General features: G+C 40.4%; 1 protein-coding gene across 10 annotated transcripts in view; it reads right to left on the bottom strand.

Annotated features, from left to right (window-relative positions):
* Wdr59 (WD repeat domain 59) overlaps positions 1-27,844 on the bottom strand; it is a 147,489-nt gene that overhangs the window by 22,065 nt on the left and 97,580 nt on the right. For 9 of the 10 annotated variants that reach the window (XR_007343593.1, XM_048792421.1, XM_048792424.1 and 6 more), the window contains 12 exons: positions 22,382-22,470; positions 20,096-20,212; positions 18,299-18,376; positions 15,412-15,568; positions 12,610-12,689; positions 11,330-11,462; positions 11,096-11,220; positions 9,068-9,232; positions 6,982-7,077; positions 6,664-6,820; positions 6,090-6,159; positions 1,414-1,567 (listed from right to left, as the gene is read on the bottom strand). Coding sequence is in view for 9 of the 10 variants with exons in the window: in XM_048792421.1 (XP_048648378.1) it covers positions 1,414-1,567; positions 6,090-6,159; positions 6,664-6,820; positions 6,982-7,077; positions 9,068-9,232; positions 11,096-11,220; positions 11,330-11,462; positions 12,610-12,689; positions 15,412-15,568; positions 18,299-18,376; positions 20,096-20,212; positions 22,382-22,470 (1,421 nt within the window). In the remaining variant the exon portion in view is untranslated. Of the gene's footprint in view, positions 1-1,413; positions 1,568-6,089; positions 6,160-6,663; positions 6,821-6,981; positions 7,078-9,067; positions 9,233-11,095; positions 11,221-11,329; positions 11,463-12,609; positions 12,690-15,411; positions 15,569-18,298; positions 18,377-20,095; positions 20,213-22,381; positions 22,471-27,844 lie in introns of those variants that run through there. The other variant, XM_048792427.1, reaches the window with a different exon arrangement.

Raw genomic sequence — 27,844 nt, 5'->3', positions numbered from 1 at the left:
CGCTAGTCACTCTACTCTGCCCAATCCCAACCCAAGCATGGTAACACATGGCATAAACTGAGAGGAATTCAGAATCGCCCTGGCCCTGATGTCAAAAAAATTCTCACCTAAGGACTGGCGGGTATAGCTCAGTGGGAGAGTGCTTGCTTTGCATGTAGGAGGCTGGTTTGATCCCTAGCACTACAAAAATAAATAGGAGTCACATATATTTAACCATGAGTTTATATGGCTTGTATGGCAATAAAATGTCTAGTTCTAAGCAATTTATCAAATCATCTATCCAATTACATGCTAACTTGTAGAAAAAGAGCTAAGAATTTTTAATGTAAAGAGCTGGGGGAAGACATAGTTTGGAAGATGTTCCAGGGAAGTCTGTGCCAGCCAGGAGCTGTGTGGAAGGGGACTGTAGAAAGCTGGACAGGAGGCAATAGAAAGTCATTTTCCCTATTTAACTGAGTGGTTTACCTAGGACTGGTCAGATCAGTTGCTGCCATTTGTTTCAGTCACAAGTAACCCTGAGACTAATTAAAGGCAGAGCTGGCCAGGCTAGCAGTACAAGACAACGGTGGACAGTATCCTGCAACTGGAGTGAAGGCACTTCTAATACCTGATAGAAATTCATTTTTTTTAATATTTAAAATCATTAAATTTTTTAAAAAAGCAAATTTTAGTTAGAGACAATTCACTATTTCTCATTTAGTGGGAGAAAACAACAAAGAATTCCTAAGCGCTGAGTTTATGCAGTAGCTCAGTGATAACTCTTTACCACATCATGTCATCAGCTAAAGCCTGTCATGCCAGATTCTCAATCTGACAACCCAAAAGAGTTCTTTTAATCAATTATTCCAAAGCTCTGCCACCATTCTCTCCACTGTTGTGACCCAAGATTCTTGCCAGCACAGGAAGAACTGCTTTCAGGACAGTGAGTTCCTTAAGAACTCCAGAACATAAGGATAAGATCAGGTGGATTTTGTATAAACCAATGTATTCCATTGGGAACTTAAATGTATTTTTAGCAGAAGAAGCTTTTAGAGATGAACTTTAAAACTCTCACAACTGTGAAATTCCCACTATGTCAGATTCCAAGCCTTCAGAACATCCCTTAATCTGTTGACAAACATCAGAATACCAACAAAGACTGGAGGCTTAATTATTCTAACTGAAATAATGGGGATCAACTCAATGAATGGGGAATCCAAGGACTGGGTTAAATAGGGAGTGAAGAACACGGACTGTAAGTACACTGACCCCTCCCTCCAACTTACAGTCAACGAAAAGGAGCAAAGCAATGGCCTTTGAACAAACTATGAGAGTGAGAGCTATAAAGGGACTACTAACTTGGCTGCGGTGGGCAGGCAAACAGTACAATCCAGGAGAAGGGGAAGAAACAAAGGCCATGGCTCTGGCACTTACCCGCTCCTTGTAGTAGAAGGAGCTGATGGAAACCTGCTCTTTCTCGCTGCGCGTGGGGCTCCCGCTATATAAGCGAAGGTTCCCAGGGGCCTCTGTGCGGATCTTCATTGGTGCGATCAAACCAGTATGGTAAGCAGACAAGGCGGAGAGAGATCTGCAGTTGACAATGAGAATTATCTACATTGGCTGTTTTTTTTTCCCCCCATATTTGTAAGTAGTGCTATGCACAGCACTTGCTGAAACCAAGAGGAAAAGACATGGGAAGAAAAAGGAAAATTCCAAAAAAGAACCAAGCAAAACTTTTAGAGCTAAAAATGCTTTATCTGCACAAGCACAGGATACTCCAATGTTTGTATACACAAAAAAAGCTTTAAATAACTAGAACTAATTGGTAAATTTAGATTCAAGATCAATTTATTAAAAATACACTGTATTTCCATATATTAGAAACATCTAAAAAATAAACAATTTTTAAAATTTTACTTACAATAGCATCAAAACACAACAAATACCTAGGAACAAACCTAGTTTTTAAAAAATGTGCATTAGAGGGGCTGGGGATGTGGCTCAAGCGGTAGCACGTCCGCCTGGCATGCGTGCAGCCCAGGTTCGATCCTCAGCACCACATACAAACAAAGATGTTGTGTCTGCCGAAAAAAACTAAAATAAATAAAGAGAGAGTTAAAAAAAAAAAAAAATGTGCATTAGAAATGTGAAGCATCAGGCATCACAATACCAGACCTTAAACTACAGAGCAATAGTAACAAAAATGGCATGGTACTGGCACCAAAACAGACATGAAGACCAATGGTACAGAATAGAGAACACAGAGACAAACCCACATAAATATGGTTATCTCATACTAGACAAAGGTGTCAAAAACATACATTAGAGAAAAGATAGCCTCTTCAACAAACTGAAAATCCATATGCAGCAAAATGAAATTAAACTTCTATGTCTCACCTTGCACAAAACTCAACTCAAAGTGGATCAAGGACCTAGGAATTAGACTAGAAACCCTGCACCTAACAGAAGAAAAAATAGGCCCAAATCTTCATCATGTCAGATTAGGCCCCGACTTCCTTAACAAGACTCCTAAAGCACAAGAAGTAAAATTAAGAATCAATAAATGGGATGGATTCAAACTAAAAAGCTTCTTTCCAGCAAAAGAAACAATCAATGATGTGAAAATCAGTGATGTGAAGAGACAGCCTACAGAGTGGGAGAACACCTTTACCACACACACATCAGATAGAGCACTAATCTCCAGGATATATAAAGAACTCAGAAGACTTAATACCAAAAATCAAACAATCCAATCAATAAGTAGGCTAAGGAACTGAACAGACACTCTCAGAAGAAAATACACAAGTGATCAACAAATATATGAAAAAGCGTTCAATGTCTTTAGTAATTAGAGAAATGCAAATAAAAACTACTCTAAGATTTCATCTCACTCCAGTGAGAATGTCAGTTATCAAGAATATAAGCAATAATAAGTGTTGGTGAGAATGTGGGGAAAAAGGGACACTCATACATTGCTGGTGGGACTGCAAAATGGTGCAACCACTTCAGAAAGCAGCGTGGGGAGATTCCTCAGAAAACTTTGAATCCAACTTCCATTTGACCCAGCTATCCCACTCCTTGGTCTATACCCAAAGGACTTAAAATCAGCATACTACAGGGACACAGCCACACCAATGTTTATAGCAGCTGAATTCACAATAGCTAAACTGTGGAACCAACCTAGATGCCCATCAATAGATGAATGGATAAAGAAACTGAGGTATATATACACAATGGAATATTATTCATCATTAAAAGAGAATAAAATCATGGCATGTGCAGGTAAATGGATGGAGTTGGAGAATATCATGCTAAACGAAGTAAGCCAATCCCAGAAAACTAAAGGTCGAATGTTTTCTCTGATTAATGGATGCTGATCTATAATTGAGGGAGGGGGGCTTGGGAAGAATGGAGGAACTTTGGATTGGGCAAAGGGGAGGGTGAGGATGGATTATGAGGGTAGGAAAGATGGTGGAATGAGATGGACATCATTATCCTAGGTACACGTATGACTACACGAATGGTACATTTCTACACCGTGAACAATCAGAGAATTGAAATGGTGTGTTCCATTTGTGTATGATCAATTGAAATGCACTCTGCTGTGATATGCACCTAAGTAGAACAAATAAAAAATAATAATTTTTTAAAAAGATGTCAGTTTTCTCTAAACTCATCTACAGAGTTAATACAACCTCAATCAAAATATAAGCAAGGTTCTGTTTTTTTTTTTTTTTTAAGAAACTAAGCTAATGTTATAATTTTGTGAAAATGTGAGAAGACCTATAATAACCAACAAAAAAACTAAATAAGAATAATAAACTTGGAGGACTCTTGCCATCGGGTGTGAAGACTCTACACAAAGCTACACCATGAGTATAGTGTTAGCATAAGGAGAGACAAAGCGACCACTGAAGGAAAAGACAGTCCAAAAACTGACCACAGATAGGTTGTCCGTTGATTTTCACCAAAGGTATCAATACCAATTCAACAAAGAAAGCTTTACACAGATAGTGCCAGAACAACCACTTCTCTCTACTGAACAAAATAAACTTTGACCCTTACCCATCATCCACACAAAAAAAATGAGAGATGGATCACAGATATTAAATAAGGAATTTAAAACTGTAAACTTTTCAAAAGAAAACAAGGGAATATTTTTGTGACCTTGGGGTAGGGAAAGATTTTTTTGATGAAACACAAAAATCACTAACAAAGTAAAAAAGTAATAACCTGGGCATCATCGAAATAGAACACTGCTATTCTTTGAAAACCATTAAGGAAGGAGAAAGACAAGCCACGGAGGAGGAAAAAAATCAATAAACACTTCCAGCAAAGGACCTGCAACCAAAATAGACAAGCACCACAAATAAATAAGAAGTACAGTCAAGGAAAAAAGTGCATGATACCTGAAGAGACACCTGGCAAGAGAAGATGGTAAGTAAGTACATAAACGCTGCTCGGCATCATTAGTCGTCATCACGGAAATGTAAATTAAAACCAGGAGGTAATATTTCATGCCCACCATAACCACTGAAGTTGAAGAGATTAGCAATGCAAAGTTTTAGAGAGATCGTAGAGCAATAAGTGCTCTGAACATCACTGATGTGAGGGCAAAATGACACAACCACTGTGTACCAACTTTCTGGTAATTTCTAATAAAATTAAACATACACCTATCTTATGACACAGCAATTCCACTCCTTGGGCAAAGAAACTAATACTTGTGTTCATTAAAAGGACAGTACATAATGGCCCCAAACTGGAAATACTCCAAATGTTCAAGAATAGAGGAACAACCTATATCATGTTCATAAAACCCAATTACTCATAGAGGCAACCACGTGGGTCAACTTTAGTATCACTAAGTCAAGCAACGTAAGCTGGCCATAAAACAGTTCAGCAGTTCACAGTGCATGTCTACCTCAATGACCTTTAGGAACAGACAAAACTCAACTGGGCAATGAGAAACTGGGAAAAGGAATTGGGAATTTGAGGGGCAAGGACAATGCTTCACATCTTAATGTGTGTACTGATAATTATATTTCAATAAAGTACTGCTGGCTGAAAATGTTCCTATAGAACATGTGATCCAAAGTCCAGGTACAGATCTTCACTGTGTCTCTCTGAAAGGAGGTCACTTTTCTGGTCTAACCTTTCCAATATGGAATCTAATGTAAGGCAAGTTCCCTGGTTACTTAACCTCCAGTTCTTATGGGTCAAGAAGATCTCATCTGCCTGGATTAGTGTGGAGCCTGGCAATTTCCCAGTCCAGCAGAGGCATCTGTTCACACACTGCTTGATGATTCTTCCTAACTATGTTGAGCTAACGATACTGTGTGTTCTGCGTTACCCTGGTCACTGCTCTGCAGAACCAGAAGTCTACTGTATGATCTTAAAGTTTAAAAAAACAGTGGTCACAACAGGAAACATAGTCTGAGCACTCCCCATGTACTGGCAGTGTTTTCAAAGGCCTTAAAGGGACTTGCTAGTTTAGGCTCCAGAGGAAAGTGCTATCAGCTTCTCCACAGGACCTCTGAAGAAACTAAAACAGTCTAGATAAGCTGCCTGAGCTCAGTGAACCACACAGGGATCCCCCTAGTTCATGGAAAATAGAAAGGAAGGGCTTTCAAACTTGAACCTAAAGCTTCTGCATTGTTTTGAGTTTTCCCAACATACTCCTGATATAACTTATTAAAATTACATGTATTTTGATAATGTTAGACATGGTATATCAGTGTTGTGGGACTACAGATGATCTTTACGTTGTGTCTTTTTTTTTCAGTTTAACAGTAAATCAAATACCAAAAATTTTAAAATAATAATAAAGTAATAACAATAGGGAAAACATATATTAACAAAGGATTTGCCTTGTTTCGGCAATAGTTTTCATAAAGCTGCCCTTTCATGTAGTTTGGCAGTAACCTTATAGCAGAAATCTCAGCTTTTCTGAATTTAATGAACCACCATCTTTCTTGAATGAATCTTACAAAGGGAGTTTACTGAAAAACTAAAACAAACTGTCCAAAGCCAGAGTCAGTGGTCCTTCCCATATTTCTGCCCACTTCTGGCCCCCTGGATATAGACGCAAAAGCATCTTCTAGACTCACCTGGGAGTGGGTTCTGTTGGAGACACTGCTCGATGCATTGTCATGGGCCTTGTGAAATATACCAGGTAACCTGACAAAGGAGACAGCACATGTGCATGTCAGTGGGAAGTGCCAAGACAGGACTGGGCAATCTGTTTTTCTGTCTCAATATACCTGAGGGATAAGACACGATTTTTAAAAATTGCAAAGGCTAATGCTACAGTGACTCTGCACAGGCCCAAAGGTGAGAATCTCCAGGATCTAGGACGGATGGGATATATATGGACTGGATCAAGTCTCCACAGATGCTTTACGTTCCCTATAGGGGACTTATCCTCTGTTAAGAATCAGGGCTCTAAACTAGACTCAAATCCAAGTTCATCAGAATGAAACAAATGAAGACTCCAATTCTGGTGGGATATACTCACAGAAACTAATGTGGCCTCATAGTATAAAATACTACTACAAAGAAGTTCTGAGTTCTTAGGAAATGAAAACAAAGAAGGCTTTTCTAGGGCAGATGTTCATACAGAATACATGACACTCTTGGCTGTATTCCCTTGAAATCCAGAATCAGCAAGTCACAGAGACCAACCTGCTCCACAGAACCTGGCCCCAGAAGTCCTAGGAAAGGGAATATTGGCATCCTGGTATGACCCATAGGCCGTGGTCACCCGCGCAAAAGTTGGCAAAGGTGGTGTGACAGAGTTTGGGAGCGCAAACGGGTTGCTAGAAGCACTGTCTTCTTGGTTCTGAAATTTAAAAATCAACAAACTAAAAACCACAGCCTGTCTTAGAGCTGAGTTACAAAACAGGGGTATGACATTAGAAAGTCAGGGAGCCCAGGATTTTAGGAGAAGATATGAAACAAGACACCAAAGCCTAGGTCGATACACAATTTCATGTTTCCCACCACAAAAGACTCAAGGCAGGAGACGAGCTGGCGCAGGCAGGGCTCCAAACAGCTCTGGTTGCGTTTCACTTTTTGCAGGGAAGTGTCCTTCAGGATCTAGAAAAGGCCCAGAACACAGTCAAGAAGAGCATCCCATTTCTCCAGCTTGGCTTTACTCTGCAAAGTGGGCAGAAGCATAATGGTGCAGGGACTGAGGCATGGTTAGGTCTAAGGTTTCCAGGGCAATGCACTCTATCTTCCACAGCCCTCAAGGAGAAGGCCTGAGTCCTGAACCTCCTAGGGAAGCCTTTCCTTGGCCCAGGCGGCCGGCCACACACACACTGGTTCTAGCATGAGAATAGCTATTCTTTCTTTCTAGTGAATTCAGGCTCTTTCATCTCTCCTGACCCCACCTCCTTCATGAGAAATCTCAGCACCTTGCAAGTGATACCCACTGGGCTGGACTAAAAACAGCTCTGAGAAAAAGAGCCAGGGGGGAACAGATTTCTCCTCAGCAGAAATTATAATGTGTTTTTATTTTTTTGTTCTTTAAAGTGATAAATCCTACTATTTTAAGATGCATGCCACAGATGTGAACTGACACCCACAATGAAGACAGGCCTATGAACTAGACCCATTGTCCCTACCACCTGAAATGTGCCTCGTCCAAACTCAGAGGCACTGTAAAACTCACAGTGAATGTTGGTACAGAAAAAAGTGTAAAATATCCCAATAAGTTTACGTTGATTATACGTTGATATGATAATATTTTGGATGTGCTAGATTAGATTAAAATATTATTAAAATTAATCCACTGCTTCTTTTAGTTTTTCTTGTGTGGCTATTGGAAAATTTTGAAATTACATGTGGCTTGCATTAACACTGCTATTAGCATTGAATTAGACCTTTAAATTTGACACTTCTCATTTTAAGCCTATCATTTTATACTGACACACATATATATACATATATATGTATATATGTATATGTATATATATGTGTGTCAGTATAAAATGATATATGTATATGTATATATATGTACTTTTTTTTGTCCAAACTAGGCAATGAAATATTCAGAATCCAAGTTTAAAATGACAAATACCACAAAATCTGAATAATTAGCATTTCAGAGATCTTTAAGCCACTTAAAAAATGTCTGATTACATATGATACCACAATAGGATGGAACTATCAAATGAATATGATCCAAAATGGGTAAAGATAAGCAATGTTCAGGTCAGCGTGGGCTTATGAGGACACTTCAGTTCCTTCACTTGTCACACTGCTCAAACTGAGGAATGTTTGCCTCAGTTTGACTCCTAGCACTTTCTGATAGAGGTTCTGCCTGATTAGATCTCACTGACACATTGAATTGAAGACCAACTGCCAGGCTGTGCCACCTGCAACCACATACCGCTGTCCTTCACACACCTTGCCTGTGCAGCTAGACAGTTTATCTCTAAGCTAACCCTGGTTCCTTCTACGGGATGGAAAATATTTTTAATGACTATATACATTTTTTTCTGATTATCAAATATCTTTTAGCTTCAGAATGTCTTGCCTATTTCTAGATAAACAGAACTCCAGGGTTCTTAACCTAAGATTAGTGCATAGCTTTAGTGATCTCTGTGAGATTACATGCAATTCATATCCTAGTATTCAATATTTCTGAAGTTATATGCAAAATCTGTGCAAATTATTCTGAAGAAGGATCTATAGTCTTCATTAGACATCCAAAGGACATCCATGATTCAGAAAAGATTAAAAATCACTGCTCCAGGGACTGGGGTTGTAGCCCAGTGGTAGAACATTTGCTCAGCACATGTGAGGCACTGGATCTGAGCCTCAGCACCACATAAAATAAATAAATAAAATAAAAATACTGTGTTCATCTACAACAAAAAATATTTTTAAAAAAATCACTGCTCTAACATTGTCTACACAAAGGGATAGGTCAGTGTGTTGCTAATACCATAGCATGCAGGGGACAGACGGCTTCCAAATCTTTGAGTTCCACTTAACTTCACTACTCAGCACAGACACTGATGCACACAGCAGAGCTCTTGTCTTACAAAAGCAAAGAAAATTTGGGAACCCAGATCCCCACCTTCAGCAGCTTAGCTTTCATGGTCGATGTGATGGTTGTGGGGTTAATAAACTGGAAGGAAGGGGCGGCATTGTTGGGGTACTGAGCTGGGAACTTCACCAGCATCTTGACACGGTGGCTGCTGCAGTGCGCGGACACCGTGCAGCTCCTATCTGCAGCGTCCATCTGCAAGACACAGACCCACAACTTCTTAGCAGGCAAACTGCAAGGTTTTCAGATGTAAATGAACTTTTTATTTTTATTTCTTTTTTTCTTTTTTTTCTGCGGTGTGGGGATCAAACCCAGGGCCCTACACAAGCTAATCAGGCTCTCTTCCTACTACTGAGCTATACCCCCAGCAAGATGCAATTAGATATAAATAAGCTACCTGAATGTTCCACGTTCCTGATAAAGGGAGACAGTCCACAAAGACAAATGAGTTTGGAAACAACCTGTTTTCAAAATAGATTTTAAAATCTTAGTACTGCCTTAATGAATTCAAAGTATTTTTACTTAAAAAGCTTCAACCCAAAGCTTTGAGGTTAACTAAAACTTGTTGGATTTACTTTGAGATGAGAAAATAAAGCAGGAAGAAGTTAAAATGAATAACCTGATTCAACATAGAAAGCACTCTGACCTGGGCATGATGGCCACACCTGTAATCCCTGCTACTCAGGAGGCTAAGGCAGGAGAATTGCAAGTTCATGACCAGCCTGGGCAACTTAGTGAGACCTTGTCTCAAAATAAAAAATAAAAAGGGCTGGGGATGTTGCTCAGAGGCAGAGTGCCTCAGTGGTAGGGTTCAATCCCCAGTATCACAAACAAACAAACAAACAAAAACAGTATTTCTTAGAAAATCCATAGACATAGAGCAGATGAATGGCTACCAGGGCTGGAAAGAGAGCCAATGGAGGTGACCGCTAATGGTTACAGGAAGTTTTTTTCAGGATGATGAAAATATTCTGGAAATAGACAGTGGTGAAAGGTTGCACAACTTTGTGACTACACTAAAAACCACTAATCGCATACTTTAAAAAGGCAAATTGTGTGATATGTGAATTATATCTCAATAATTTTTAAGACGTACTCCTGAGGAAAAGAACCAAGACCTCCTTCTTAAACCAGATCACTAGGTTAGCCACACTGTTCTCCACTGGGCCAAAGGACATATATGGGTGGAGTTGATGGAGATGGCCAATTAATCAAAACATCCTTTAGATCTGTTGATTTCTTGTGCTGCCAACTAAAGAAGGCAGCCAGAAAGCAGTGAAAAGAGCCAAATACATGGGAAATCTGGAGTTGGATTCCAATATTATCTCTTCCACCAAATAGCTGCTGACCTTGGACAAATCATTCATCTCTGGTGTCTTGATTTCCTCATTTGTAAAGTGAGGTAAAACCACTCATTACTGAATGGTTTTAAAGGTCAAGTGAGATAATTATGTAACAACACATCTTTCTGCCTACAGTTAACTAAATCTGGGCAAAAGAAAAACCAATCAAGCTTTAAAACCGCTTCCTGTATACTCAGTTCTCTGAAGCAAAGAGTTCCAATATCTGTCTAAAAGGAAAAGGGTAAATTGGTCCAAGTGCTAAGTAGTGAAGAGGTTTGAGTGGCCCTTTTACTCTGAATCTAAATCACCAAGGAAAGGACCAGCTTGTAAGAGAAGGGAATACAGCACAGCACAGCAAAAAGGGCTGGGAGAGTCAGGAGGTTTGGCTTCCAAGGTCAGCTGTGCCCTTAACTTCCCCAGTAACTCCTGGAGCAAGCACCCATGTATAGTAAAAGGAGGTACTGGACCAACAGAGGAGGTGCTAAGGTACATGACTTCTGCTCATTTTAGGAGAAAAGAACAGGATCAGAAAAAGAGTTTGCATTTGTGAAACACCTACATCTTTAGAAAATCCAGAAATTAAGCAAGGAGTAGAGAGTTTTAACTGTAAGAACAGAAAAGCTATTTGCCAGCTAAAATCATAGTTGAAATAGTCCCCACCCCCACAAACATCCATCAGCAAGCATGAGGCACTGTTCAGTAAGCTACAACTTACCTCTACATTGACATTTCGGATTTGCACGTTGATCAAGGAGAACTCCTGTTGCAGAGTCTGAGGCAGACCCAGCTGATCTGACTTCCTGTCTTCCAGGAGACTGTTAGGGGGATCTTCCTTTACCACTGGCAGAAAAGATGATCAATGTTGGAAAATGTTTTTGATGAGTAGGTTCTGGAGTATTTACTGTACAATTTGTGGCCCCTCCCCTAAGACATCAGTCTGACACATTACCTTCTTCCTCTCCATGGCTTGAGTTATGCTGGTGATCTGAATCTTGAGTGTGCAGGGTCTTCTCTGGTTCTGGCAGAAGAGAAATGCTCTCAATGAACTCATCAACACCATCTAATATGTCACTGGCACAGAGCTGCAACAAAGGGTAGAAGATGAGGGACCAAAGGATCAGTGGAAATGATCAGTCTGCCTGGCTAAGAGCTTTGATTTAAAAAATGGGACTCATACAGGATAGATGTGTCAGCCAAGAACTGGTAGAATCAAAATAGTTTGTGACCATCACCAACTCCCCCTGGTTAAATACACAGGATAACACCCTATTATTTTACTCCAGACATTCAGAGTTTATGAAAGGCTCAGAGAAAATTAAATTCCAATAATGAAGTTATTCAACTAATCCATAATGATAACCTCAAAGCATCTGAGCAAATGACACCTTTTGGAGAAAATAGGTTGAAAAGGCAATAATGTGATGGGACCAGGCCAAAATGCTCAACAGTGATTTTATTCTAAGCAAAATTACAAAATTTCCATTAGTTCTATGCAAAGTGGTGTTCCAGGTGCATGGAGGATGCAATACCAGTCAGGCACATTTCTCCACACCAAGGGATTAAGCCACTGAAGGAGGAAAAGAGAGCCCCATGACAAGGCAGAGTTGAATGAGTCACAAGAGCAATTCATGCCAGTTACCACTGTGGTTTATGCAACAAACAAATATCACATTTGGAAATAGCTTCATAGAAAAGGTTGTGTTGATGGAAGAAAGGACTCTGAATGTCCACAGAGAACAAGGGTAGGCTTCTTAGCCCATTAAAGACAACGAAATGAAGCCAATGGCCACTTACTCAGTGTGTACCCATCCTATCTTGTACTAGGACAAGAGGAAAAAAATATTGACAGGCTCTTCAGCCTCAAAGTGCTAAACACTTTAGTTCTTAAAGATCTCAAAGCCGGGGCTGGGGATGTGGCTCAAGCGGTAGCGCGCTCGCCTGGCATGCGTACGGCCCGGGTTTGATCCTCAGCACCACATACAAACAAATGTTGTGTCTGCCGAAAAACTAAAAAATAAATATTAAAATTCTCTCTCTCTCTCTATTAAAAAAAAAAAAAAAAAAAGATCTCAAAGCCAGTATGGCATGTATAAACCATTCAGCCAACAAGTCATGTGTGTGAGGTGTATATCATGTATCCTCTACCTTCACAAATACTGGAAGTTTCTGCTGTTGTTAACTTTCTAGTTTATCCAGCTATACACCTCCACAAAAGCACTGAATACATACCCTTTGCATCTGGTAATCCACTCGCCACATTCTCAAAGTCTGATCCCGGGACCATGTAACCAGTTGGTAGTCCTTGGAACCTAGAAATCACCAAATAAAAATCATAAACTAGGCATGGTGACACATGTTTATAATCCCAGTGACTTGGGAGGCTGAGGCAAAAGGATCACAAGTTTAAAACTAGCCTTAGCAACTTAGCAAGGCCCTAAGTAACTTAGTGAGACTCTGTATCAAAATTAAAAAATAAAAAGGGCTGGGGATGTGGCTCAGTGGTTAAGCACCTCTGGGTTCAATCCCTGATACCCCCCCCCAAAAAAAAGAATCCTAAAAATACTTCTGAATTTGACATCTGTTTTCTTATAGGTCACAATAGACTGAAATTCATTCATAGGTATATAATACAAATAAATATTTACTACACATTTCCTCTACACCAGGCACTGTTTAGGCAGCAGAACAATAGCATGAGTAAAATAAACTCTATCATTAGAGATCTCACATTCCAACCGTGGAAAAAGTAAATAAATATGTAATAAAATGGTAGTGCTAACTGCATAAAAAAAAAAAAAAAACACTGGATAAGAGGACAGAGAGAGAGTTATTTTTAGAGAGGCCTCCCTAAGGAAGTCCCATTTCAGCAGACACTTAAATGAAGTGAAATAATAACTGGCAAATTAGCAGTTGGAGATGATGCTGAGATTTAATGTCACACTAAACTTTCACCTCTGCAAGTATTCTTCCTTTTATATTATAGGCCCCTTGGGAGCTGGGGGTGAATAAAGTTTTTGTAAAAATTGATTGTTTTAAATGCATGATAACATCTTACTATTCAAAAGAATTTTTTTGGTAAAGTGACACATCTCTTTAAAAAATGAATAATCAATTTTTAATTTTCTTAATTGACTGAATCAGATTTTCACATATCAAGTCTGGTCCAAAAGAAATTATTCCAAAAAGGTTCAGGGTCCTTTTTGAAAGATCAGAACACTCAGGGTAATTATGCAGCATTTAGAATCTCCTCCATGGCTAACTAAAGACAGCAAAGAATCCAGAAATAATTTCATCTAGTTCTCTCACTTTATGGATGGAGAAACTGAAGCACAGTATGTCCAAGGTAATAGGGTGGGTGAGCAAAAAACATGGCTCAGTTCTCTTCCTTGTAAGTTCCTTTTCTGTGCCACTCCCTTCAACCAAAACTCATTCCCCTAGGCACATCTAACAAGACAGCAACTATTCTGAACTTCTGTGGAGTTCCACCATCTAGTCTCATGCTGATGGTCATCAATTTTCTGACCCTACAACTGGCCTTTCTGCATGCTCCTGACTAAGGAAAAGATAAGCTGAAGTGCTCTGTAAACCCAGCTCTTCTATCTGTACCTTCTACCCCATTCCCACCCCGTTGCCAAAAGGCCCTGCTAGCTCACTGACTTCCTTTCTCTCATCTTCTCCCTGACTTCAAAGAGAGAGGCAGGAGGCTCCACCAGCAGGCTCATTTCACTCTTTGCCTTTGAAGGTAGCAAAACTGGTTCCTGCTGCCTGTTTATGGCACCTCAAGATCTGGCTCCCGGACTCAAACTGCTTTGGCATTCCCCTCTTAATGATCACGTGATTTCCTTTTCATTGAACTATAAAATGCTTTTCTCCTACTCTGCATTTTGACCCTTCAGCAATACCCACAGTCAATGCCTACCACTTCCTCCAGGATGCATCCTTTGCCCTTGGCCATAACATCTGATTCTCTTCCTACCTCTTTTTTTTTTGAAGGGAGGAGATAATTTTTTTTTATACCTTTGTTTTATTTATTCATTTTTATGTGGTGCTGAGGATCAAACCCAGGGCCTTGCACGTGCTAGGCAAGCCCGCTAAGCCACAACCCCAGCCCTTCCTACCTCTTTGAGAGATCCTTCCTCTCGGAGAAAATCAAAATCAAAGCATGAGGTGATTCAATAAAAACTGACTAAGAAGACAGAGCAGTAGAAATAAATCAGAGCAATATTAGATTGGGAAGGAAGTAAATATAAAAACATATTAAAGGATAATAAATTTAGAAAAGGTTCAAAAAGAGGCAAACCTAAACTATTCTTAGGAATTCATAAACAGGTGGTAAAACTATAAAGGAAAAAATAGAAATTGCTATCCTAAATGTCAAGATGAGAGGAACGTGATCAGGAAGACTCTGGGATCCTGGCAATGTTCTTTCTTGACTGTGATGGAATTTACATGGGTTTTCACTTCATAACTATTAAATTGTTCATGTTCAATGTAATTTTCTAGATTTCACAATAAAAACGAACTTTAAAAAAACCCCTATAATTTATAACAAAAATTTCAGTAATAGTTAGAAAGTTCCCACCACTTAAAGATGACATAGATAACTAAAAATGGGTTGTTAAAAACTATTTATTTGAATCCAAAACTACAGTCAACCCTTCCTGACAGATTATAGGGTGATTACATCATCTATTTCCTATGGCAAAATGCAAGAGATTAAGCCAAAAGCCATGCACACAATTGGTGGGGTAAAGATCAGGAAGCATGTTGTTTCTGGAAGCAACAGAGATTTTGGAGAAAAGAATAAGAAAGTTAAGAGGATGATGAAGAGTCTCTCTAAAAAAATATTCTGGGGGGCTGGGGTCATGACTCAGTTGGTAGAGTGCTTGCCTAGCATGTGAGACACTGGGTTCAATTCTCAGCACCACATATAAGTAAATAAATAAAGGTCAATCAACAACTATAAATAAATAAATAAATAAATAAATAAATATTCTGGAAGGCCAAACAACAGTCTTCTTTCCCACCCACCTTCCTTCTGTCTCCTCCACTGGAACTCCAGCACCACGTCATCGTGTCCCACAAAGGTGTGGACGGGAGTGTTCAAATCAAAGACATTCCACAGGAGCAGACTATTTTCCCTCCGCAACTGGGGAACCATCACAGTCACTAATCCATTGCTGAAAGGCTACGGCAAGAAAGGGAAAAGTGGTAATTATTCCAGGGACAATCAGCCAAGTCTCAGCTTCTAAAGGTGGGATTCTTCCTAAATAAAATACAATACATGATGGAAGGCTCCAACCCATGTAGGGGAATGACCGTCACACCTAGCCTTCGCTCTGCTTATGGAAGAGACCACAGCAAGTGAAAAATAAGAGAGAACTTCGGAAACTTTTGGAGAACTTTCAAAATTCTACAACAAGCAATGCTCTAAGTACTGTGTCAAAGCCAAGTTACCCTCCATGAGTTCCCTCTCAAAAATAAGCACATGAGTCTGCCTGGGAAAAGCCGTGGAGTAGCAATCATTCCGGCTGTGTGGAAAGGCCAGAAGCACACCATTCACAAGAAGCATCACCTTCCACAAGAAGCATCACCTTCCACTGCCCCAGTACTACAACTACTGAAAATTAAACTCAGTAATTTCAAGACTGATGTGCTTTACCTAGCAACACTCAATCTGCTAGGGACCTAAGAGGCCCATCTGGTTGGTAACTAGATTGTGTTAGTCAAGGAATAATAAGGGCACATTCATTTATCTTCATTTCCTCTCCTGGTAACACACCTGGACTTATTCTGTTTATTTTTAAAAGCAAACATTAATCCAGAGCAGTGTATCAGCTCATAAGAACAGTGTCTGATTTCTTAACAAATGTTCCCAGATGCAAAAACAACTTAAGACCCAATTATCTTCACTACTCCCCAATGCCCCACAGTGACAGCCTAATGAATAAAGACAGCTTTACTCACCCCTATAACATTAAAGGAAATATATTAACTCCCATCAGTGGCTATCAATGTGGCCACTGAAAAATGGTTGGTGAGTTGGTAATAGCCTACCATCTTTACATATAGTATTTCATGATTATTAAGCATATTCACATACATTATCTCAAAAGGAAGGTAGATTGTGAACATACTAAATGTCACCAAATTATCCACTTTAAAATGGTAAATTTTTCTTTTAAGGTGAAAACTTAGGAAGAGTTATCTTGTAAGAAAAATGTCAGAAAATAAATCAACAAGATACAGCACAGGGGTGCTACTAGACACAACAAGTACCCTGAACATTAGAAATGACATTTTGACAGCTAATAGGTCCCAGAGAACAAAATTTATTGTTATATTTGAACAACATTAGTTCTAAATTATACTTTCCCTGAAGTACCATTGACTTAATACAGTGGCTACATTTATGAAGACATTTCAGAATCTAGCCTGCGTTCACATTGCAGAAAGAATTTAATTATAATGATTGTGGGAAATCCAGTCAATCTTAAACATGATATTGCAAAGTAAGGATAATGCTAAAATATTTGATGGGGAAAAGGTTACAAACTGAAAATTTTTATGACAGGTACCGACAAGCTCAAAAACAGACCCACACACTATGCCTTACACCTCCTGACATGGTCAGACACAGGACCTTTTCATTTTGCCCCTCACTGACTTTATTTTACTGCTTATGACTTATTTTTTAAAATTCTAATCTGTTATATATGACTCCAGTATGCATTACAATTCATATTACACATATAGCGCATAATTTTTCATATCTCTGGTTGTATACAAAGTATATTCACACCATTCGTGTCTTCATACATGTACTTAGAGTAATGATGTCCATCTCATTCCACCATCTTTTTTACCCCCATGTCCCCCTCCCTTCCCTCCTACCTCTTTGCCTTATCTAGAGTTCGTCTAATCCTCCCATGCTCCCCCTCCAAACCCCATTATAAATCAGCCTCCTTATATCAGAGAAAACATTCAGCATTTGGTTTTTTGGGATTGGCAAACTTCACTTAGTATTATATTCTTCAACTCTATCCATTTGCCTGCAAATGCCATGATTTTATTCTCTTTTAATGCTGAATAGTATTCCATTGTGTGTGTGTGTGTGCGTGTGTGTGTGTGTGTGTGTGTATATATATATATATATATATATATATATATATATATATCACATTTTCTTTATCCATTCATCTACTGAAGGGCATCTAAGTTGGTTCCACAGTTTAGTTATTGTGAATTGTGCTGCTATAAATATTGATGTGGCTTTGTCTCTATAGTATGTTTCAGCTTCTAAAGGTGGGATTCTTCCTAAATAAAATACATTATGTGATGGAAGGCTCCAACCCATGTAGGAGTAGGATAGCTGGGTTAAATGGTGGTTCCATACCCACCTTTCTAAGGAATCTTAAAATGGTGAATTTCAGTATAATAAAAAAGGAAGACATAGTAAAAATCATTCTCCAGATTCTACAGAGTATAAAATTTCCACTCAAAATCAACTGGCTGGTCCAAGGCTCACACAAACATTAAATGGCAGAGCTGGGCCTCAACCTAGGTCTTCTGAATCTAAAGTCAGAGCTCCTTCCTTCATAGTTCACTGGCTTCCAGCTCCTCAACCCTCTCCTCCATCTTCCCCATGGCCCTCCCTAGTGAACACATTCACACCACCCAACTTCTCCGTTGAGCTAGGTGGTCAGCAATTCTAACACAGAACCTATCCAACATTCCAAGAGTAAATTTTAATAAGTTAACAGCATTTATGCCATCATTACTATATTTACTGTGCCCTAAACCAAGACAGAAGAGAAAAGTGCCTCATGAAGAAAATAAAGAGAAAATGTCCCTTGGCCCCTTGTGTATAGAACTCCAACAGGAAGTTCCCCAGCCAGAGGAAGGGTATCTCACTCACTGTGTATCTGGCTTTCCAGACAGGCACCTGGCAAGGGAGAATATTGAGGTATTTCCGAGGTTGGCGGTAATCCCAGAACTAGAAGAAAAAAAGATAATTTATGAAATAAATGCCATTTTAAAAACTCCAAACTCATTGCTTTTTATCCTCCAAAGAAACATCTCAATAGTGTATTTTTAGTTCCTCCCCCATAAATATGCTGCTGTGAGAGACATGAAGAATCTCCCTTTTACATTTATAAACATTACAGAAGAATTTCTGGACTTCACCAGGACCACCAGTCGGGGCAGATCATTGTCAGGCAATCTGCCTATTAAATGACCTTTGTAGCTGAAAGGTTAGAGTGACAGATTTTGATCCTATATTGCTTTTATACAATGTAAGTAATTTAATAATAATAGCTGAAATGCCCTACTTACAGCATTTCAGATATATATTTAAAACTTTTAAGTTTTTGATCCCATTTAATCTTTATAACAACTGTAGAACAGATGTTCTTAATCCCTTTTTCAAATTTAGAATTGGATGGTTTCTGGTTCCTGAACTTGGGAGATAAGCTGATGGGGATGAGGGACAAAACCCCCAATACAACAAACAAACAAAACCAAACAAGCAACTTCTGGCATATGAGAATAAATTACAGCCAGATGCAGGGACACAACACCTGCAATTTCAGCTACTGGGGAGGCTGAGGCAGGAGGCTCACAAGTATAAGACAAGCCTGGGCAACTTGGAGAGACCTTGTCACAAAAATAAAAAATATAAAAAGCCTAGGGCTGTAGCTCAGTGGTAGAGAGTGCCTGCCTAGCAGACACAAATCCCTGGGCTCAATCCCCAGTAGCAGGAAAACAAACAAACAAAAAAAAACTATTAGAACTCCAGGGGAATTATAAACTTTAATACAGAACTTTTTTTTAGTTATAGATGGACACAATATGTTTATTTTATTTTTATGTGGTGCTGAGGATTGAACTGGTGCCTCATGCATGCTAGGCAAGAGCTCCACCTCTGGGCCACAACCCCAGCCCCAGAAATTAACTTTTAAGCCTTATGCATTACTCCAGTTTTGCTAACCATACTGAAAGACACTGTGCATAGCTGTGTGAACAGAGCATTAAATTAAAGATGCTGAATCAAGCAATTGCTAAACTAACTTGGTTGGTTAAATCCCTGGCCTGCCACTTTCTGATTAAGGGTACACAGCACATGCCATAGCAGGGAAAGGAAAATAAGAAACACTGTGCTCTGACATAAATCATAACTGGGTCATTGAAATGTGTAAAACCTTGAGCATTTCCTGTAAGTTAGAGAATACCTAGCGAAACAACTCCATCTCTGACTTTTGCAATGCTGATGTCTGAAATGTCATCACTTTTGCAGATTTGATAATCAGAGGAGAAAACTGCTATGTTTCCACGCTGAACAGACTGATCGTAAACTTGGCAACCTTAACAATTTTGCGGGCTTTTCTCCTTTACTTAGATCTGTGTATGTCTGACTTCCTCGCAAGTAAACTTCTTTCACTTTCTAAATGCTCTGATCTCTAACTTACTTTCACAGAGGAAAAGAAAATTTTCTGAACAAATTCTCAGAGGCATCTCAGGCAGATGCCACAGCATCACTCCTGCAGGTTGTTACAATCCGGTTTACTTGAGTGGCTCTTCAAGAGGTACTTGCACCATGAAGCACACAGAGAATGTTCTACCATACCTATAGCTTTTCCTCCGGAATGCTGTCACACATCTGTGACACCTCCCAAACACAGCTCCTCCAACCACCCCCCAGTAACGCACTCACCTTGACAGAGTTGTCTTGACTGGAGGTAGCGAGAATGTGCTCACTGTCTGGATGCCAGTCCAGGCCGTGGATTTTGGAGAGGTGGGCTGCTAGATATTCTACTGCTGTACTGGGTTTCTGCAACAGATTGGCACTGAGTTTGTCAGTTTAGGAAGAACTCATTGAGTGTCTACCATGTGACAGTGTTTTGGTTGCTGAGTGGGGTAAAAAATACTGCCAGATACTGTCTCTGCCCCTTGGAAACTCCATTTTCTTTCATTCAAGCAAAACAAATCAAAGAAAACAAAGGACTTATCTGGCTGTCCTTCACATGCTGCCAGCCTAATTCTATGATCCAGCCTGAGACATGATTTTTAAGAAAAATACAGGTAGTAGGCGTTCTTTACCCAGGACAGTGGAATCTGCCCACTCCTACTCCCCTTCCTCACAATCACCGACCAAGAGGGGCTGTGGCATGAAAGAGACCCAACTTCAACCATGAGGGTGAAATCATCAGGTACTAAGATCTCAAACAGAATGAATACACACAGAAAAAACACTGATCAGCATAATAAATGAACCAACTCAGAAAGAAACCTCAGAAATGTACATTAAAGCAAGATTTTTTAAACTATCAAATTAGAAGATGTTTTTAAATAATATTCAATGCCATTGAGGCTGCATCTATCACCACTGATGAATGTATAAAATAGTATAATATTTTTTGGAAAAAAATTCAGCAAATTTATCCTGAGACTTAAATTTTTCCTTTCTTAGGTGAATAATCCCAATTCACAAAAACCTTTACATCTAAAGATGTTCATCTTAATAAAATAATAATAATATTGGTATTATTTAGAACACTAGAACACCAGAAACCACCTAAACATCGTAAGTGAGAAATAATTAATTAAATCAATTATACTATAGCTTTGTGATAGGCTACGATGTAGCTACTAAAGATACTTAGAGCTTATAATATGGAAAAAATGCATCAGTTATAATGTTAAGTGAAAAAAGTACACACAACTATATACACAATATGATAAACTATGTTTTTAAAAACATATAGGAAAAAAAACCAAACTATTAGCATTTGTATTGGGACAGTAAGAGTATGAATGATTTTTATTTTTTCTTTTTATTTCCCCTACAAGGAACATATATCACTTCTATAACAGGCATCAGTCTGTAAGTTAAGAGTACAGAGTCCAGGTGCAAACTAAGTTCAAGTCCTAGCAACAAACAGTGCCTCAGTTTATCCTTCTGTGAACAAGGATCAAAACAGTCCCTATTGGGAAATCTAATTACAAAGAGAAATTAATCCACACACGTGACTCTCTTAGAACAATGCTGATGCCCAAGAAATGCTTACTAAACATTAGTGCTATTAGTCACATGTGAGCCTGGGTGGAAATCCAATGTCACTTTTTAGGCCTCTGATGGTGGCTGTCATCAGTGCTGCTTTGACACTAGAAAGTGCCAGAGAAGTGAAAATACAATCACAAGTTTAAAACTCACCTGAGCAAGAAGTTCTTAGTATCAACAGGAAAATAAAAGCAAACTAAAATCCTTTCAACAAAATAGATAAAAAGGCAGAGAGAAGTTGGTGACATTAGTGGACCAATTAGGAAACTAGAAAGAAATACTAACAGGCTATTATTTTAAGATAAGGAAAACATACTGCCAGAGTTCAGGGTGAAATGCAAAATTGCTTACATTGTCTATGGCTCTGGAACCAACCTAAGGCAAATATAAAGCACTGCGGGTTAACCAGATGTATTCTATATAGATCATTTCTGACAAATGACAAACTGAATAAAACCAATCACCAATTTCTGACCTATACTGAAGTATTCAGATGGTCTACACCCTGGAGTTAATGGTTTCCACTTGGCAAACGGGCATGGATCCGAAGCCTACTGATCGCCGAAGTAAGAACAATGTTGGGTCCCCAGGGCTTGACCTCAATGATACACCAACTATTATCTTTACTTGGAAGATAAAGACACTTAGTGAGGTTGTGGTGACTTGCCTAATGTCCTAATGAGGAGCCGCACAATAGGCTCTAACATAGGTCAGCCAAGTTCATTGTCTTAACCTCCGTTTGTAATCCCCACTCCCCAACCTTCTTTCAACATCAGTTTAATTGAGAAGCAAATGCTATCTGGTACTGTGAGTTTAAAATGACAATGTGTCATGCCACAGAGACCCCCAGACTGCTAAGACAAGCCCTGGACTCATAACATCCTCTCCACACTCTCTGGGAGAGACTAAAGACCAACGACAGGGTAAAAGGTTACTCACCCGCTTATCCCATATCCGTACATCACCGTCATGGCTGGTGGCAAGGCAGTTTGCATTTTTTTTATTCCATTTGACCTGGGAAGCACCAGCTGCAAAGAAAACCAGGAGAAGAAAGCTGCTGCCCTCACTGCTTTCTGAAGCAGAATGAAGCCGATCCAGGGGAGGGGGACAATGAGCTCTGGTCAATGAACACAAAAATCCTTCCAATTCCTAGACTACACCAGCTCCACCATTACAGATAAAAAAGTAGCCAAAAGGGAGTGAATTAGCATACTAAAAACAGGATCGGAGTCACTTAATCAAGGAAATAATTCCAGAAAATATCCGCAGGTTACTCTAAGCAAGGAGGAAAATCTAGCTTCTTAGGGGACCAGCAGTTGAGTACTGGCTAAGCCTAGCATTGGTTGGTACCTGACCCCTCCTTGTCCCCAGCACACCAGACAGCCTCAGCTCTGTGTTGGCTCTGTCCCACCCATAGTCATAGTTGTTGTTTTTGAGGGACAGTCTTAAAAAACAGTCTCAAGCCAAAGCTCAGCTGAAGAGTCAGCCCCAGAGCGGTCCGACTCTGCCCTCAGAGGTCCGGTGCTCCCCTGGACTCTCATCTCTCCATCGGCAGTTAGAGAGGCTATTTGGCACTGGGCTTGTGGGGTCAGGATGGTGTGAAAACTCAGTCCCTTTCCCTCTGAGCCAATCCAGAGAGGCAAGAACAGTGTCAAAAGAGAACCTAAGACAGGTCCTAAGAGATGCCAGGCAGGGCTGAGACAGGGCAAACTGGGACACAGTGACACTTCTAGCTAAGTCCTATAAAATGAATCAAGTCCTTCAAGTCAAACCAGCCCCATGCTGCTGGCCCGCCTTCCTGCCTCTTCTCATCCGTGCCCACACCACAGCTGACAGGACACGGGTGCCACCTTTCCCTGAGGAGACCCCATAGGTGCAGGGCTTTGAGCACGACTTGATCCAAGAAGCCCAGGCAGCGAGCACCAGAACCTAACAGGACAGAGTGAAGGCCAGAGCCTGTCCTTGCCCACTGATACCTTGTGGTGGGTCTGGAAAGTGTTCGTTTGTCTTGTTTGTTCTTTTCTTCCCCTGCACCACCCACTCCCCCATTGTTTTGTTGTTATTTTTGCTTCACTAAGGAATTCTTAATCTTTATTTTTTGGGTACTGGGATTGAACCCAGGGGAACTTTACCACTAAGCTTTATCCCTAGTCCTTTTTAACCAGTATTATTTTTTTGAGACAGAGTCTCACTTAGTTGCTGAGACTGATCTTTCTTTCAGTATTTTTTTTAAAGACTTTTTTTAAAAATGATATTTTATTTTTTTTAGTTTTTACGTGGTACACAATTATCTTTATTTTACATTTATGTGGTGCTTAGGATCGAACTCAGTGGCTCAAGCATGCTAGGTGAGCACTCTACCACTGAGCCACAACCCCCGCCCCCCCACCCCAGACTGATCTTGAACTTGTGATCCTCCTGCCTCAGCCTCCCCAGTCGATAGGATTACAGGTGTGCAACATCTCACCCAGCTTAATTTATTTTTAACTATACATATTTATGGGGTACATGTGGTAATTTGATATATCCATACAATGTATAATGATCAAATCAGGGCAATCAAATTTCCCTCTCCTTGATCATTTCTCTTTTCTTTGTGATGGAGATTTTCAAATGCCTCTGGTTCTAGTTCTTTATAAAACACAAATAAACGGTTGTAAACTACAGTCTCCCTACCATGATACAAAACAGTAGAACTCATTCCTCCTTTTTAACTAGGTTCTGTTACACAACCCCCTTTTGTCCTCCTGCTCCCCAATTTGTCTTGTTTTCTCTCAAGACAGAGGGCACCCTAAGTTGGTAAGAATAAAAGCTGGAGAACACTGAAGATGTGGTACATTATGTAGGAGATTCAGTTTCTTTGCAAGAAAGGGCACAGCTAGAGGAAGAACAGCAAGAAGAGTTTGCTCCATTTCCTCTAGACAATTACTTACACCATAATGAATATGCCTTTCCCAGTGGGGTCCTGTCAGACCACAAAGGCTGCCAAAGGGTTCTGGGAACCCCCAATCCAACCTGCTTTATTAGGATCACACAGAGCAGGGAACTGTTGTAAACTACAGTCACCCTACCATGATCCAAAACAGTAGAACCTATTCCTCCTGTTTAACTGGAGCACACAGAGACATGCTCTTACTAACCCCCCAAAGGGCATCAACACTGACAGACAGGAACCACAGACCCTGGGGAGCAGGTGCTAGCCAAGCCTGCACCTCTTGGGGAATGTTAAATGGAGCAGCTTGTAAGGATTCAAAAGCCTATCATTTGCTTTTTCTCCCAGCGTAGTTCTGGCACCACTGAGAAACCTCATTGAGGTACAAAAAAGGAGAGGAATCTCCTACCTCTATTTTTTGGAACCTAGAACAAAAAGAAAACAATCAGAACAAGGGGGCTGAAATAAACGACTCATTTCTTAGGGTTTCTCTAAAACCGATCTAGAAATCTGTAGGTGTAAGTAACAAAGTGAGGGGAATGTGACTTAAGCATTTACAGACCATTCGTATTTTTATTCATTTGTATGTCTTTGGCAGCCAACCTTTGTCTCAGATAAGAGCCCAGAGTCGGTGATCAGATTCGCAGAGCCTTAAGCACCTAACACAGCTCAGGTGCTTGATTCCTGTGTCTATCTGCGCAAACTTTTTTTTTCTTCTTTTTTTGCAGTACCAGGGATTGAACCCAGGGATGCTCTACCACTGATTTACACCCAGCCCTTTTTACTTTATTTTTGGGACAGGGTTTAAGTTGCCCAGGCTGGCCTCAAACTTGAGATCCTTCTGCCTCAGCCTTCCCAGTAGTTGGGATTACAGGCGTGCACCACCACTCCTGGCTAACGCCATTTATTAAGCATCTCCTTGGCCAGGCCTGTAATGCAAATATAGGCGCCAAGAGGTTAGGGACCGTGTCTGTGATAGCATGTGTATATACCACAGATGGTACATAACACAGATCAGCTGGATAGCAGCTTAAGCACAATCAGGGTGGTAAAAGTGTAAATACTAGGATGTGAGGGCACAGAGGACTGAAAAATCATGTAACCATTTTAGAACAAACACCAAATGTGTATTCAGGTGTATCAAGAAGATGCAAAGGAACAGGATTTAACAGATAGAAAATATATGATTTCATCAAGGGTTCTAAAATACTGGTGACTGGACTTCACCACTGTAAGTTATGCCAGTTTCAAACCCACATTCTACTCTGGGAAGTGGGGGGAATATTCCCCCCAGCACAGCTGAGAGTTCCAAAAATAGCTCCAACTAAGCAACGAAAACAGGTAGATCAGAAAGTGATTTCAAAGACTCAATTCATCCATGTCAAATGATACCGTGGGGACATAATCAGCGTAAATCTAGATTGTAGAGAAAGCACAAGACAACCTGGTTTCTTCAAATAAGTAGACTGTGCAGGAAAAGAACAAACAAACCCAAACAGGAGAGGGAGACTAAAAAAGATGAGAAAAGTATCAACTACTTGGAAGTCCAGACTTTATTTTAATTCTGACTCAGTTTTTGTTTGTTTGTTTTTTAAGAAAGAGAAATGGGCAGGGCACAGGGGCACACACCTGTAATCCAGCAACTTGGGAGGCTGAGACAGGAGGACTGAAAGTTCAAGGCCAGCCTTAGCAATTTAGCAAGGCCCTAAGCAAATTAGCGAGACTCTGTCTCAAAATACAAAATAAGAAGGATTGGGGATGTGACTCAGTGGTAGAGTGCTCACCTAGCATGCTTGAGCCACTGAGTTCGATCCTAAGCACCACATAAATGTAAAATAAAGATATTGTGTCCACGTAAAACTAAAAAAATAAATATCTTTTTAAAAAAAGTCTTTAAAAAAATACTGAAAGAAAGATCAGTCTCAGCAACTAAGTGAGACTCTGTCTCAAAAAAATAATACTGGTTAAAAAGGACTAGGGATAAAGCTTAGTGGTAAAGTTCCCCTGGGTTCAATCCCAGTACCCAAAAAATAAAGATTAAGAATTCCTTAGTGAAGCAAAAATAACAACAAAACAATGGGGGAGTGGGTGGTGCAGGGGAAGAAAAGAACAAACAAGACAAACGAACACTTTCCAGACCCACCACAAGGTATCAGTGGGCAAGGACAGGCTCTGGCCTTCACTCTGTCCTGTTAGGTTCTGGTGCTCGCCGCCTGGGCTTCTTGGATCAAGTCGTGCTCAAAGCCCTGCACCTATGGGGTCTCCTCAGGGAAAGGTGGCACCCGTGTCCTGTCAGCTGTGGTGTGGGCACGGATGAGAAGAGGCAGGAAGGCGGGCCAGCAGCATGGGGCTGGTTTGACTTGAAGGACTTGATTCATTTTATAGGACTTAGCTAGAAGTGTCACTGTGTCCCAGTTTGCCCTGTCTCAGCCCTGCCTGGCATCTCTTAGGACCTGTCTTAGGTTCTCTTTTGACACTGTTCTTGCCTCTCTGGATTGGCTCAGAGGGAAAGGGACTGAGTTTTCACACCATCCTGACCCCACAAGCCCAGTGCCAAATAGCCTCTCTAACTGCCGATGGAGAGATGAGAGTCCAGGGGAGCACCGGACCTCTGAGGGCAGAGTCGGACCGCTCTGGGGCTGACTCTTCAGCTGAGCTTTGGCTTGAGACTGCTTTTTAAGACTGTCCCTCAAAAACAACAACTATGACTATGGGTGGGACAGAGCCAACACAGAGCTGAGGCTGTCTGGTGTGCTGGGGACAAGGAGGGGTCAGGTACCAACCAATGCTAGGCTTAGCCAGTACTCAACTGCTGGTCCCCTAAGAAGCTAGATTTTCCTCCTTGCTTAGAGTAACCTGCGGATATTTTCTGGAATTATTTCCTTGATTAAGTGACTCCGATCCTGTTTTTAGTATGCTAATTCACTCCCTTTTGGCTACTTTTTTATCTGTAATGGTGGAGCTGGTGTAGTCTAGGAATTGGAAGGATTTTTGTGTTCATTGACCAGAGCTCATTGTCCCCCTCCCCTGGATCGGCTTCATTCTGCTTCAGAAAGCAGTGAGGGCAGCAGCTTTCTTCTCCTGGTTTTCTTTGCAGCTGGTGCTTCCCAGGTCAAATGGAATAAAAAAAATGCAAACTGCCTTGCCACCAGCCATGACGGTGATGTACGGATATGGGATAAGCGGGTGAGTAACCTTTTACCCTGTCGTTGGTCTTTAGTCTCTCCCAGAGAGTGTGGAGAGGATGTTATGAGTCCAGGGCTTGTCTTAGCAGTCTGGGGGTCTCTGTGGCATGACACATTGTCATTTTAAACTCACAGTACCAGATAGCATTTGCTTCTCAATTAAACTGATGTTGAAAGAAGGTTGGGGAGTGGGGATTACAAACGGAGGTTAAGACAATGAACTTGGCTGACCTATGTTAGAGCCTATTGTGCGGCTCCTCATTAGGACATTAGGCAAGTCACCAC

This window comes from Marmota marmota, unplaced genomic scaffold, assembly GCF_001458135.2.
Source record: "Marmota marmota marmota unplaced genomic scaffold, marMar, whole genome shotgun sequence".
NCBI lineage: Eukaryota > Metazoa > Chordata > Mammalia > Rodentia > Sciuridae > Marmota > Marmota marmota.
This window is presented reverse-complemented; position numbering and strand designations above follow the sequence as displayed.